The sequence below is a fragment of the Dermacentor andersoni genome, chromosome 11 (genome assembly GCF_023375885.2).
Source record: "Dermacentor andersoni chromosome 11, qqDerAnde1_hic_scaffold, whole genome shotgun sequence".
NCBI lineage: Eukaryota > Metazoa > Arthropoda > Arachnida > Ixodida > Ixodidae > Dermacentor > Dermacentor andersoni.
Genome location: NC_092824.1, coordinates 114,241,351 through 114,255,960, shown reverse-complemented (window position 1 = coordinate 114,255,960; position 14,610 = coordinate 114,241,351). Strand labels below are relative to the sequence as shown.

Below are 14,610 nucleotides of genomic sequence, written 5' to 3'. Positions count from 1 at the left end.
ACCAGCTTTTTATCTGTCTTGCACTTGAATTTGCCAAGAAAAAAAATTCCTTAAATGTATTTATACAGTAATATACAAAGGAAGTGTTTTTGATGTGCTAATATGAAGTAGGATTTAGTACTTGCATACCCTTTGCCATTTTTTGCACATTTAGAACATATCTGGTCATAACCATGATCAGTCACACTTAGCGGAAAAAAAGATCATTAAGTGGGTGATGCAAACTGGTAACTTGTTATTCACAAACCATATTCAATGAACAATTTTGGCTAAAAGAGTCAGAAGCTTTCTGGGAGCATTGTTTATAAGAAAACAGTAGGGGTCTATGGAATACCTATAAAAAGCCCAGCCATGCTTGCGGTCACAATTCACAAACATCAAAACAGTGGCATAGATGAGAAAGGCAATAATCTGGTTCATTCATTTTCTGCCAATGCACAGTAATTTGGGATGAATCTAAAGATTTGACATTTCAAAGCTAAATAGCACAACCAGACGCCCTAAAGGAGGACTCAATATCACTGCAACTGTTCTGGGTTCTTTACAATGGTTTTGAAACTTCAGGCCCATAAAAATATAGCTGTTCTGAACAGGATTTGAATCTTCAACCCTAAATACCATAATGCATGAGCAACAGTAGATACAAGCAGCCCATTGTTTTCAACAAGGCCCCACTAATGGACCAAAACTGATGTGGTTTTATGTCTCAGCAAAGCAGTTTTAACACTGTCACAAGTTATAAAGAATAGAAGGATGACAATAAAAGAGCCAACATTCTAGATATACCTGAATTGTTCCAATCGCTCCAATGCACACCATTGGTCTAGCAATGACAGGCTTGGCGTAAGTCCCACCAACCTGGAAAGGGTAATGAAGACAAACTTGCATTTTGTGGCACTGCAAACAGGCATGTGGCAAGTGCCATGAGCTGAAGTAAAAGCAGCTCACGAAGCTGCACGGACTTATGAACAACTGTCAACCCAGATCATAAAATTAGCAACAAAATATTTGTCTACTTTTGGCACTTATAAGCTGGTGACCTTGAATTTGCTTGCAATTCGTCATAGCAAAAAGGAGGACAAAGCATTTCTTTATACGTAGTTATTCTGGGGATGTTCGGTTGGTATGCATCCCTGATGTTTTCCTTGCATGACTCTTGCGTCTCCTGTAATCTGGCTTCCCCATATAGCTGTGTGCTGCCGGCAGTCGGTGTAGTTCGAGAAATGGCGTGAGTGTTGCACTGCTAACACCACCAAACGGCAGGGGGTACCTTCTCCTTCTTTTGATTTGGGGTCGGCGGTGTGCACAGATGTCTCGTGCACCAGTCGGCACGCTTTGCGGAACTGCCTCGCAAAAGTTTTTGAAGCGATGCAATGAGACAGATGAACAGGGTCGTTTTAACAAGTCACCGCTTGTGTGACCGTAGACACAAACGATTAGCCGTTGGTGTCCAGCATGGGGGTAAACATATTCACTCGATATCCTAGTGCAGTGAGCCAGATTTCCTTGATTTGCCAGCACTCATCAGCATGATTTATTGGCACTAATTCGGCTGGGTAAGATTGCTATGTAAGAGGCACAATAAATGCCCTTCTAATTGTTCTTACTACAGTCTTGTTGTTTCTTTGTTGCAAGAGTATGGCTGCGACCCCACAATGGCTGCCGAACATGGAGCTTTTGGGGCATCGGATGGTAGTTTTGGCAGTGTTGCTCGGTTTTAAGCAACCCTTGTTTAAACAGAGGCGTAGGCCTAGGGTGGATTTTTATTGCTACTGTTGGCGGCATGTTTTCTTGAGAGTGAGGCGATAGGTGCTGCGGCACGTTTAAACTTGTTGACATGCTAAGCCCTCTTCGAAGTTCTTGGAAGATATTCGTTGTATAAGGGTCATATGGTCTGCATCCTGGAAGAGTGAGGCCTAGCACCCTCAGAGGGTTGGCAAGCCTGAAGTGAGTGAGTACAAAAGCTTAGTGAGTAGTCCACGTTTTCTTATGTATGCAGCTTCTTCTGTCTCTTTCACTCAGGGAACTGGGCGCTGTTGGCTATGGGTACCGCTACAGGCTGTCTGTTATTGCAGCTTGGCACCAGGTGCAGTGAGCAGGGTAGGACCACATCATAGAGCTGTTGTCCGAGTAGTGACTCATTAGGCCCAAGGTTTTTCACATGGAGGTACACAACCTGGGGCACCTTGGCGATGAGGAGTTGCACTTTGCTTACCTCATTTGACTCAAGAAAGCCAGCTTTGTTCATGTGAACTTAGCACCAGAGGAGCCGCCTGATATTTTGCAAGTTGAATTGAACATCTTGCCACGCAGCGATGTGCATGCAGAATTGCTCTCCCTTGCACTACTTCAGTGTTTGTCAAGTGCATTGAGTGCATACAGCTTGAGTGGAGTCATCCCTGGCTTGCTGCCATCTGCACATTGTCTGCACTGCCGCCTGCTGCCCTGGACTGCAATTGAGACACCGCAGGCAGTGGAGATGCATGTGGCAGGTTCGGCGCAATGGCTGCCTCTGGTGGCTTGGAACCCTCGGCAGCTGGGACAGAAGCCAGCAGTGACCAGCTGCTGCTGCAACTTTCTTGGCAGGAACCGCGTCTGTGCCGACTACCACGTTGCCGTTTCCAGAGTCCTGGCTTAGAGTTGTGCTGTCCAGTCTGCAGAGTTGCTGCTGCGAGCAGTGGACACTGGCAGAGTGCCCTGGAGACACTGTTGGTGCACATGCTATGGACAAGAGTGCGTGGACATTTGCTTGGCACGGCTACTGGCAGACGTAATACCTCTTGGTTGTGAAGACATGGTGTTAGACTGCATGCCATGTTTCGCCGGAATATATAGTAACTTAAGGATAGGAGTATGTGGGGACGCTCGATTCTCGTGCATCCTTTGATGTTTTTCCCGCATGGCTCTTGTGTGTCCTGTAATGTGGCTTGCTAGCATAGCTGTGTGCTGCTGTCGGTCGGTGTAGTTGCAGAATAGTACGAGATATGGTGCAAGTGTTGTGCTGCCAACACCCCCTAACGGCGGGCTTGCTCGGGCACAAAAGGAAGTAGCCTCTTCCTCTTTGGCTTGAGGTCAGCAGCGCACGCTGATGTTATGCGTGCCTGCCGACATGCTTCGTGGGACTGTCCTGGAAGAGAGAGCGTTCAGAACGAGGCACTGGAATGGATGAACACGATCACTCCAATGCACCATTGTTTGTGTGACTACATGCAAATGATCAAGGGTTGGTGTCCGGCATGGGGCGAACATATTCACTCAATATCCTCAAAAGGTGAGTCAGACTTTCTCGATTCCTCGCTGCCCATCGACACGTTCCACCAGCAGTAATTCAGTTAACTGGCATTGCAGTATAAAAAGCACAATAAATGCCGTTTTGATTATTTGCACTAGTTCCTGTATCCCAAGAGCATGCTTGGAGACCCCACACTATAAGCTAACATTTGGACGGCAGGGGTACTTAGCATTTACAAACAATCACATGCTTTGTCAAGCACACTCGGGGTAAATGACAAGAGTGTTTATGAATGTGAAGCGTGCCACTGCTGTAGGTGCAAAATGATTGTTAAATCAGCACACGATATTCCTATGAGAATGAGCCCTGCTACGGTGCCCTTGATGTAGTGGATAAAAAGAATGACACTCAGTTTCTTTTACAACGATATCTTCAGAAAACATTGTTTTTCTGTGAAGAAACAGCTTCTGGTAACTTCAGTCTTGCCATAGCAATCAATGATTGACATTCAGGAGAGAGTAATAACAGAAAGCCAGGCAATACCGGCTGATGCCAAATCAGTCATGGCAATGTGTGTGAATTTTTCCATCACTGCTTGAGTACCGTATTTACCTAAATTCAATATGCACCTTTTTGCTGAGAAACAGGGCCGAAAATTGATTGCGCATTATAATTGGATACAAAGCCAAAACCATGTTTTCAGTGTTGGCAGCAACCTATTGTCAAGTACAGTGTTATTACCATCACAAAATGGTGACAGACCACGCTATTGTGAACGTTGCTCTTGACTCATTTTTTTCTCGACTTTGTTGTAGAGTGGTATTCTCAGCCAATAACTTTTGGAGATACAATCACTTTCGCGAAATTTTATGTCAGTCAGCACCGGATGCATTGGCATAATCGGCAGGCAGCGTTTCTGGTGGTGCATTACGCTCGCTATCTGCACACAGTGCCAGTAATGCCGTAGGATGCATACTTCAATAAGTCCGATGCAGAGCCTTGCAAAAGGGACAGTAGCATTTGTAAAACTAAAAGTCATCACTTGAGAATGCCGCTACACTATGTGGTTTGTATCTGTGGCCAGTGAAGTGCAAATGGTGATGACAGTGCACCATTTTCAGTGGACAAGCTTATTAATAAAAAAAAAAGAAAGAAAGAAAGGCACCATTTATGAAGGTAACTTCTGCGTGTCTAGTTTTCTTTTTCTTATTGCAAACATGGAAAGCATGCTATATTTTTCTCTTATGAATCGGTGGCATGTTACATTCAGGTAAATTTTTCTTTTCTTACTTTAAGCCCATGAATATTGGGTGCAGTTAGGATTGGGTAAAAACAGTACATGCGTCAACTTCCTTGTGCACGTCAGGCCAGAATGTGCCTCGTGTGATTTTTGTGCCCATGAAAATGGCTCACTGCAACTTACATATGCATTCTAGCAACAATCACAAATATGCCTCAGGATAGGAGAGACAAATGGATAATTTTTATGGCAACAAACTACTACGAATAGGGTAATTAACAGCGATAGAACGAGGAATGTCACTGAAGTAGAGCAAGAAATGGCTTCAGTGACATTCCTTATTTTGCCACTGTTAATAACTTTCTGTAAACCTCTCTTTTATTTTGTATTAGCAATAGCGGACACAGAATGCTGGATATATGCATACTAACTTATAAACTATAAACTCAAGATGGCATATGATATTTTATTAGTTACTGGCTCTAGACTTTATGCTTCAATTGTTGAGCAGAAGGGAGACAACACAAAGATGCCCTTATGTCTCGTCTTTAATTCAGCTGTTAAACTCGCCCGTCTTGAACCAAATGAACCATGTGGCTTAAGGGGACCCTGAAACGATTTTGACAATTATGCACAAATGTACTGAGTCATTAAGGTAGGTCTTTCTGATCATTAAGTGATGCATTCAGGTGCTCCACGTAATGCGCGCAATTTATTATCAGGTTTTAAATATGTGCATCGCAACCAATCGCAGCAGCGCTGCTCCCCTGAGTTATCAGCTGCCCCATTACAATCTATGTAGTTTGTTGCACTTGACATCAGTAGGGTGAACTATCCGATTGGCTACCCAGTTTGCGTAATCAGTAATGTTTCCAACTTCATGGTGAACACATGTTCGTAATAGTTAGGATGTTGGTTAACCTGTTTGTATATATATATATATATATATATATAGATGAAAAAGTAACAGTAAAACAATACACAATGCCAATTTATCACTACACTCAAGCACTTCCGGCACACAGAAAGTGTTGTCTGCTTGTGTTAGAATGTGTACTGTGTTTAGGTGAGCTGCGCATTCAGTGTTGGTCTAGAAGTTTTGTTTCACGAAAACCATGAATCGCCCTTGTTGCATTGTGCGCTGCAAACTTAGTGATTGGCGACATTTCCAAGTTGCGAAATCGTGTCCCTCGGCTGAGTGTCTACAGCGCAGCAGGCTGTCGATATCCAATCGGCGCCAGGATCTATGCATTTGCGGCCATCACTTCATACGAGAGGATTACTTACCACAGCAGGCAGTTTTAGCGTGTCCGGTATTTTGGTAAACACAGGCGGACTGCGCATTTCGCCAGTAGGCAGAAGCACAAATGTGAGTGGCCTGTAGGTTGCAGCCACCTTGTGGCACAGAGCCCAATCAAACACAGAGCTAACATATAGCATTAGCCAAGTGTGTTTTACTTTGTCGTTTGTGCAAATTTTCATTTGTACATTTTCTTTTGAAATGTTTAAAATGTTTTACTCTTAGTTACTACAATATTAGCTCTTTGTTTGGCTGGTGAAGCTCTGTACCAACAGGTGGCTACACAGTGCAGGCTTCTCGCTCACGCTTATGCCAAAGCCCCTTCATCACAGCAGTACTAGTAGTATGGAGGGGGCTTTAATTTACGCCTTTGCTCGTCTGTCAAAACACCCAGCTTGCTAGCATTTACTGGAACCCTAGACACGCTCGGCATAGTGATAGAACGCTTGCAATGCATGCGGCTTGGATAGCTCTTGCTGGGGATTGACGGCCAGGTGGCCAGCAGAGAGGTTGAAGGGGCTTCGCGTGCTGCCTCCAAGACACACCAGAAGTAGATGTCACGAGGTCACATCATGACGCAGAGCGAGCATAGGCAGAGGTTAGCCCTGATCGCTCTGCAAACGAGTTCAGGAGAAAAAGCATGGCTAGGGAGGCGGGTAACTCAATATTGTCTGTAGCTCTCTTAATATGAGACGCTTCAATTAAATTGTGGCGTGAATGTTTTACTGTAGCTGTATCCTATGCGTCTACAAAATTTGTCCAAACCGTTTCGGGGACCCTTTAATAGAATACCATTCCAAGTGTGTCTGAGGCTTGTCTATTGATTAGGAATCGTCATACTAACACCAGCTTCCACATCAGTGCCTGCAAAAACAGGCTTCAAAATACATATGCATTACTTTCCCTAAATATGTGAACAAGGCTTTTGGAGACAGTAACAGTAGTACACGGAGCAATGCAATTTACAGTACATGGACTGCCACTATTTCGAGGCACACTTCAGCTATAAATGTAGTGAAGCTGGTACTGATAGCGAGTGTGCATAACTTTGGATTTCTAGCTTCAATTCCGAACCACCTATAACACCTGCTTAAACAAGAGAATGGTAAGTTGAAAGAGATGCATGCAGCATAGTAAACAAGGTGACAAAAGTTGAGACTTGCCACGCCAATGTTGGACAATGTGATGGTGGCACCGGAGAGGTCGTCCTGTTGTAGCTGCCCTGCCAGGCCCAAATTCTGGAGCCGGTTGAGATCAGCAGCAATTTCCATGATGTTCTTGGACTCAATGTTCTTGACAACGGGCACGACCAGACCGTGTGGAGTGTCCATAGCGATGCCAACATTATGGCAACCCTGGTGTAAACAGAACATGATCATCGTTCTCATGAGCATGAGTAAATCCTCTCGAGGACAAAGTTCCCAAAGCTGTCCAACTTGCTTTGACTTGCATTAACCATATCAAAGAAATACTTGCAAATTTCCTAACCTCATCAATTTTATCTGATTTTTCATGCCCACTTGGCTTTCTTTCATTTGGTGTCAATATCTTTTTCTTTGGTATCTATGCATTTTGTTACTTTCAGTTAACATAAACATAAACACAATGCCATTGTTCTTCCTCACAACATGGAGTACAAGACACCGTGATTATATTACTGTGACATAAAAATCTAAGCTGTAATAATAGCACATGATTTTGATGAAATACATTTTACAGACAAAGGTTTAGCACAGAGGCCTAGGTAACCTAAGTGGTCTACATAGTATGATAAGTGAAACTGCACAATCTTGTCGATAACGTTGTGGCTCAGCTGATTGGCATATGAAGTTTAAACTTTGTACATGATAATAACTGGGAAAGGCTAAAGAGGAAGCACGTTAACTGGTTAAGGAAATGCTTACTACAACGAGTGACAAAGCACCATACTCCATTTTCCGCTGACTCTGACATTTTCATGGAAAGCTTTAAATCAGTTCATGAAAACATGCCTGCTACATATCCAGAAAGAAACAATGTATACAAATTTTAGACATATGTAAGAAAGTTGTGTATGAGCACACATAGAAGACTTAATATGTTCAAATGATTTACCAGAGTAGATGACTAAACAAACAACAGCATCTAAAAGTGCATGCAACATTTGTTGGCGCATTCATTTGAAGACTTAAGTTAAGCTATCACCACTTTCAAATTTTGAAATGTATCCTCTTTCTATACTACTCTTGTTGACCCTTGTCTGTAATGCTCTGTGGATTCATTCTGGGCTTTTGCCACAGTGTACTGCTCAAAGTTTTTTTGTTTTTTTGTGATGGCTGATGGTGAGCCTGAAAATTTCTGTGCCTATAGCCTACTCTGTGTGCTGATTGAGGTGAGTAGTCCCTGGATTCCTTGCTGCAATGTCTACCACTCTGACCGTTCCTCAAATACTGTCCTTCCGAACTTTATTATTCATTCTCATTTTATTAACCGGTTCACTAGTAAAAAAAATGGGTTGGTCAAAATAAACTGTGACACACCACTGGTACAACTGCTTAACTGCCTGGAGGACAGATGAATACTTTGATGGAGAGGCTACGTGACATCTAAAACATTCCTGAAAAGGATAACGGGACCTTATGACGACAGCAGCTGAGAAATTGCACTTAGTAGATGCTCTTTGTGAGAGGTTCATATGGCCTTCTGTTTGTCAACATGGAGTAATACTGTAGTGCATGTCACTAAATTAACCCTGTATTGCCCCAAATATTTTTTAATTCAGTTCCTAAGCATTAAGTGAATGGGTAGGGTGCGTTCGGTAATTTACAAAAAATTTCTGAGCTGCTTCTCATTCTATTTGAAGACATTAAAGAGAAAAATAAGTGGAACTGTATTACAGTAGAATCTTGGTAGATGGAAAGCGTTCGAATGGCACTGCCACCTAAAGAAAACAACAGCCTTATGACTGGCTGTATTAAGACAGTGGGGAAAAAAGGAAAGAAAGAAGAGCATTAACTCTAAGTGCTTTAGTATTCAGACCTAAAGTGACCTTATTTTGCTTCTTTTTTTAATGGCATATTTTCACACCTCCTGTTTTTCTAAAAAATTCTAATGGGTTTTGAACTATCTTACTTCATACTTTAGACATGCAAACCTAATTTACCACTTCAGTTAGCAATATACGGGGTAAGCATTTCTAAGTTTTATAGAATTCTTTATAATTGCCTGAAACTAGAGGCAGATATTACATGTATGAAAAATGGAAACACATATTTAACCAATTAACAAAAATTTACTAATTAACTTTGTTATTGCACACTGCAATTTAGAAATTGTAGCTGGTCAGGTCAAATGAATTTCCAGAATGGCACCAGTTTGGAGATATGTGCTGTCAAAACTCTCTCTAAAAATGCACGTTTGGCCCATTTAATTTTTTAACAATATGCTCTTTTATGTATTGAAGCATAAAAGTAACTGGAATGCCCAGGTATTTCACCCCACACTCTAGGAAATAATATTTCAAATCTGGTGTCATCCTAGAATTTCATGTGGATGTGTCTTGCCAGTGCACTTGCTACAATTCTTAAGCTGCAATATGTGCTGTAACATAATTTATGATGAAGTTAATTAGAGAATGTTTTAATTAGTTGAATAAGTGTTTCGATTTCCCATGCTAGTAATGTCCACCTGTACGAATAATCTAGCTCGAGGACTAGAATTATGTTATCTACAACAGGCGATATTTAGAAATTTTATAAAACTCAAAAGTTATCACCCAGTATATGTACAGTAGAACCTTGTTAATACATCTTGGAAAAAAATATGAGAAAGAACATACTAAACAGGAAAACATACGATCCGCAGTCACTAAATAATTCGACAGGCTTAACTGTAGTTGGCATCTATGTAATGTGAAGCGTTGCAGCGCGAAATGCCAATGCGAGCCGCTGGTGGGGTCGAAGACGCGCAATCTCCTCGAATTTGGCTTGGGGCAGCAGCATTTTCGAACAGGGTAGTTTGATGGGAAGTTTTGACGTGCCCACTCGGTGCGAATCGTTGCGGCACGAGACGCCGCTGCGCGATGTGCTGGTGGGGCCCGAGCGACAAAAGATGCACGTTGTCATTTTCCTATTGCGTAGTGCCTTAAGACAGCAATGGGAAAACGGAACAATGCAAGCTGGTGAGCAACGCTGGAATACAATGCCTACGATGCTGCAAGAGCAAAAGATGACACTCAGCACTGCCTGCAGCAGGGAATGACGGTGTGTGTGGGTTATTGCCTATTAAAAGTGTGGAATATGCTTCGAACAGAACTACGCTTCACGTGCTGTGAAACAGATAAGGGAAGATGCTTATCGCATTAGGGTTAGTGGCAATAGCTGCGCGTGTGATGTGCAACAACCCGGGAAATTTTGCTGGTACCGGAATAGGAAAGCGAGTGCATGCCAGTCTTGCATAATACGGGTGGGTGACTATCGCAGGGAAGCTGCGGTGGTGGACGAGGGATCAAGTGGCTGGAAAACATATCGCACAATTGCAGTTTGGCAAAGTACTGAACGTTGTTGCCAAAAGCTCGTTTTCCGGGAACATATGAACCGGCAAAAAAGAAGCGGAACTGTATTGGGCCACTTTTTGTTTCATGATCACGAATATTGGCGCCGGGAAATCGTATGCAACAGGATCGCATCAATGAGGTTCTTGTGTAATTGTCATTTCGAGAAATAGTAGTCAGAAATGAGAAAAAAAGTTTTATTTTACAGTGCTTCAAAACCAACTAATTGGCTAAGCATATTTTGGCACCAAAGTTTTTTTTTTTTTTTTTACTGATTTCTTTACTGATAAGGCAATTCACGAAAGTGTGTAAAATTGCATGAAATGCAAAATGGCGCACAGAGCTTTGCGTCAGGGCTCACTTTAGGTCTTGGTTTCCCTACAAAGTGTCCTGCCAAAGGCACCCAAAGGGAGTGATTTCAAATATGCATTGTTTTTGCGCTGACAAAGTGCTGCAATCTATGTAGCAGAAGAAAAGCTAAGTGTATCAGCTTCATTCGTTCAGGTCGCTTTGTAAACGAGAATATTGCCGTGGACAAGTACAGCAAAGTTTACCAGTATCGTGTTGAAGAGCTGGGCTCGTCCAAAGTTCTTAAGAGGTTAAACAGAACCACACTTTTTCGAAGTTCGGGTAAAAGTTAGGGAAAATATTACCAAAAATGAAACCGAGCAGCCTATCTCAGTGGCACTGCAACGGGCACCGCTGATAGCATCTTTATATCTTGGGTTTTCTTGCCAAGATCGAAGTTATCGATCGATGACTGCAAGAGTTGCTGCTTCTCTAAACAGCAATTACTTTTACTAAACGACCTTTCTTTTTAAAATTAAGCTTGTGTGGCTAGCTCTAGTGAGCAGCTGCGTCCGAGTTTCCTTCAAATCAGATCTACCACACCAATGATCTGCTGTTGACAATTATGTACTTGCCCCTTTAAAAAGGACATTTTATGTACCTTTAAAGGGGCCTTGAACTACCCTTTGGCCTTGGTGAAAAAAGTCTGTGGATAGCATATGCTGCTGTGAACATCTCAGCGAGATTTTGCAGTCATGCGCAGTGCATAGAACTGGCAAACAGAGTGCGAAGTCACATGTTCTCAAACATTCCTTTCAAGCGAAGCCTTCTCACCTGCTTCAAAGTTGCCAGAGCTTGCATATGTCGTCATATGCAAGATTCCCATAGACAGCTGCTATTGGCCAATAGCTGACATCAACCAAGAAGGGTGTTTGAATCAGTGTGCAATGCAGTTTAATAAACAGGCTGAAGTAAGCGAAAAATCTGCTTTTGAATTTTGATAAGAATTAGTACGCACTTCCGGAAGAAGCGGACTATTGCCTGCTCACACTTGGCTGTGGTCGTTGTGTAGGAATAAAACTTTGGATAAAAAGGCCTAAGACTGAATGTGGCATGTTTCAGCAACTTTCAGTGCATCACAATAGTTAAAAAAAAAAATACATTGAAATATGTGACATCAGACTGATGTACACTGGGGTTTTGGTGTGAAATTCAAAACTGCAAGTTTCGCATTAATTTCTTTTTTCTCTGATAATTAAAAATATGCATAAATAGAGTTTTGAACGAATACTTCGTCTAAATGGATTTACTAGTACATTTCTTTTTAGTGTCACTTTAATGCCATGAAGAGCTCAATAAGTGCACCAGAATATGCATATTCTGCAACAGCTATCAATATGTTCAGCATGTTGTCAGGGGCATCTCTGCTCAGATATAAATACCGCAGAATTTCCAGCTAGTGACACATTTTTTCTTTCTTTTTTTAAAAGAAATCTATAGCCTGTAACTCTCAACCAATTCAGAGACTCCCAGTGTTTCCTGTAGAAGTTTTGAAATGCTGAAAAAAGGACAAATGAATGTGCTCACCTTAATTGTGATATTCTCAACCTTCTCATCCACATAAGAGTTGAGGATGGGGTAGTCAAACAGTGCTATGGACAGCGCCTGCGTGTGGAAAAAAGTGACACATTACTTCTTTGCCAAGGATAATAATTCATGAAGACAAAGGGAAGTAGCACACAAGGCAGTACACAACTTAAGCTTGCGATTATGCCTCTTGTGTCCTTAAAGGAAAAGCAAGGGTAAACCTGAATACTACAGCTATATAAGCACACCAACTGCAACAATTTTGAACCTTAGTAATGGCTTACACAAGTTTAGCTTACACCAGTTATATGCTGTTATAAAAAAGAAAATACATGCATCGCCTTATATGGCAATAAATGTTTGAATGTTGGTGTATGTAAAAGTGAATCTATCAATGAACTCTCAAAAAGTAAAAAAGAAGACTATTTTAAACAAGCATTTCAATAAATGAGTCTTTAGTTTCGTCTTTCGTATACATGACAGAATGAAAAAAGGTGGCAAGAAAAAAAGCTGCTTCGTCGCAGCTTGACTGAGCTCCTGCCACCCGTACATAGGCAAGAGATGAGCATACAGAGAAGTATATATATATTTTTTTTAGTTTCAGAAGTGCACAGAATATGCATGTAACATAATGTGAAACATTTAAGCAATAAATACAAACAATACAAGAAGAAACTGCATCAAGACACATATTAGCTAATTACCATAAGCACTAATCCAACTTCTTGGCATAATACCATAAGTATCAAACACCTTAGCTTAATTAGATCAAGTGGATCTATTTTAGGGTACACAATTTTTATTTAGGCTATACAGAGATCAAACATTTCTTTTTTCATTAGTGTTAGTATATCTGTATCTCTTGCATAGCATGCGTTTAATGTAAGTGGCATTCTGTGCCGAACCCTTTCTGTAGCATAGTGTGTGCGAGAGAAGGGAATTTCAAATGGCGGTTGGTACCTAAAGGGATATAACGCTATGGTTTGCTTTAAACTTGCTAGGTCTAAAAACTTTTCCAGTTTGCCAAGCTGAGCGCTTTTATACAGTGTTAGTAATTTGTGGGTGTAAATTTTCTCTGATTTTGTGATTTTATGCTTACTAAAAAGAGGATCTGCATGTTCTAGAAACGGGGCATTATCAATAGACCATAGCGTCATTTCCTGTATTAATGTAAGCTTATGTAGGTTTGCAAGTGTGGTGTTTCCCCATACTGATGCGCAGTAGTACAAGTGGGAATTCAACAAAGCATAGTACAGAGTTTTTTTAACATTAGTTGGAAGAATGTGACAATGACTTGGCACACTGGCAGCTTTGCTTAACTTAGTAGGTTTTTTATGCGCTCATTCCATGACATGTGCTCCATAAGAACGACTCCAAGTAATTTTACTGATCTTTCAATGGCGATTTGGTAAGGACCTAGGGTTATTCACCTGGTTGCTATTTCCGCAGATCCCTGTGGATGAAACAGGACACACTTCATTTTAGATTCATTTAGGTTAAGCCTATTTTTTTTGCACCACACATATAGTTGCTGACAAAAGGCCGTAGCTTTAGGTACTATTTCTTTCACATTTACACCATCTATAAGGACTGAGCAATCGTCTGCATATATAAAGTACTGGCATTGATAATAAATTTGTACGACATTGTTTATGTAGAAAAGGAAAGATATTGGGCCCGATATGCTTCCTTGAGGAACTCCGGATTAAATGGACATCAGCCTGGATTTATGTTTGCTTAATTTGATGTATCGCAGGCGAGAGTTTAAATAGCTTTTAATGAGTTGCAAAGCCATTCCTCTAAAACCATAGTGTTCTCATTTATCGAGTATTATTAAATGGTCGACTCAATCGAATGCCTTGGTGAAGTCTAAGAATGTACCTAGCGTCATGACCTTATTTTTGAAGTTCTACAGAATAGCTTCCTTTTGAATGAGAAGTGCAGTTTCAGTACTTTGTCTATTTTTGAAACCACGTTGACTATCAGTAAGGAGGTTGTGCTTTCTAGAGAAGTTTTCTATGCGAGCGTTAATGACCTTTTCTAGTCCTTTCAAAAAAATAGGCAGTGCAGATACAGGTTGATAATTGCACAAGTTGTTTTTATCACCGTTCTTGCAAATCACTGTTACTTTTGCTATTTGCATTCTACTCAGAAATACGCCTGACGTGAGGGACAAATTGTATATGTGAGTTAATATTGGCGCAAGCAAATCAATCACATACTTAATTGACTTAATTTGAAGATCATCAGCATCTTGACTGCGGCTGTTTCTTAGTCCCTGAAAAATTCTAATAATTTCGTTCACGCTCGTTGGGTGAACAAATGCTGATTGTGGTATTCTTTAACTGTTATTTGTTGTTTCAGCACAGTATGTACTAGTACCAAGTCCAACAAAAAAGTCGTTGAAACCATTTCCAAGGTCTGTTGCTGTC

The 14,610-nt window shown here is 41.3% G+C and overlaps 1 protein-coding gene across 2 annotated transcripts in view; it reads right to left on the bottom strand.

Moving 5' to 3' along the window:
* Dbct (Dihydrolipoamide branched chain transacylase E2) overlaps window positions 1–14,610 on the bottom strand; it is a 39,006-nt gene that overhangs the window by 2,783 nt on the left and 21,613 nt on the right. The window contains exons 7-9 of one of the 2 annotated variants that reach the window (XM_050186404.3): window positions 12,179–12,256; window positions 6,936–7,127; window positions 787–858 (exon numbers count right to left, since the gene is read on the bottom strand). In XM_050186404.3, the coding sequence (XP_050042361.1) occupies window positions 787–858; window positions 6,936–7,127; window positions 12,179–12,256 (342 nt within the window). Of the gene's footprint in view, window positions 1–786; window positions 859–5,004; window positions 7,128–12,178; window positions 12,257–14,610 lie in introns of those variants that run through there. The other variant, XM_072285371.1, reaches the window with a different exon arrangement.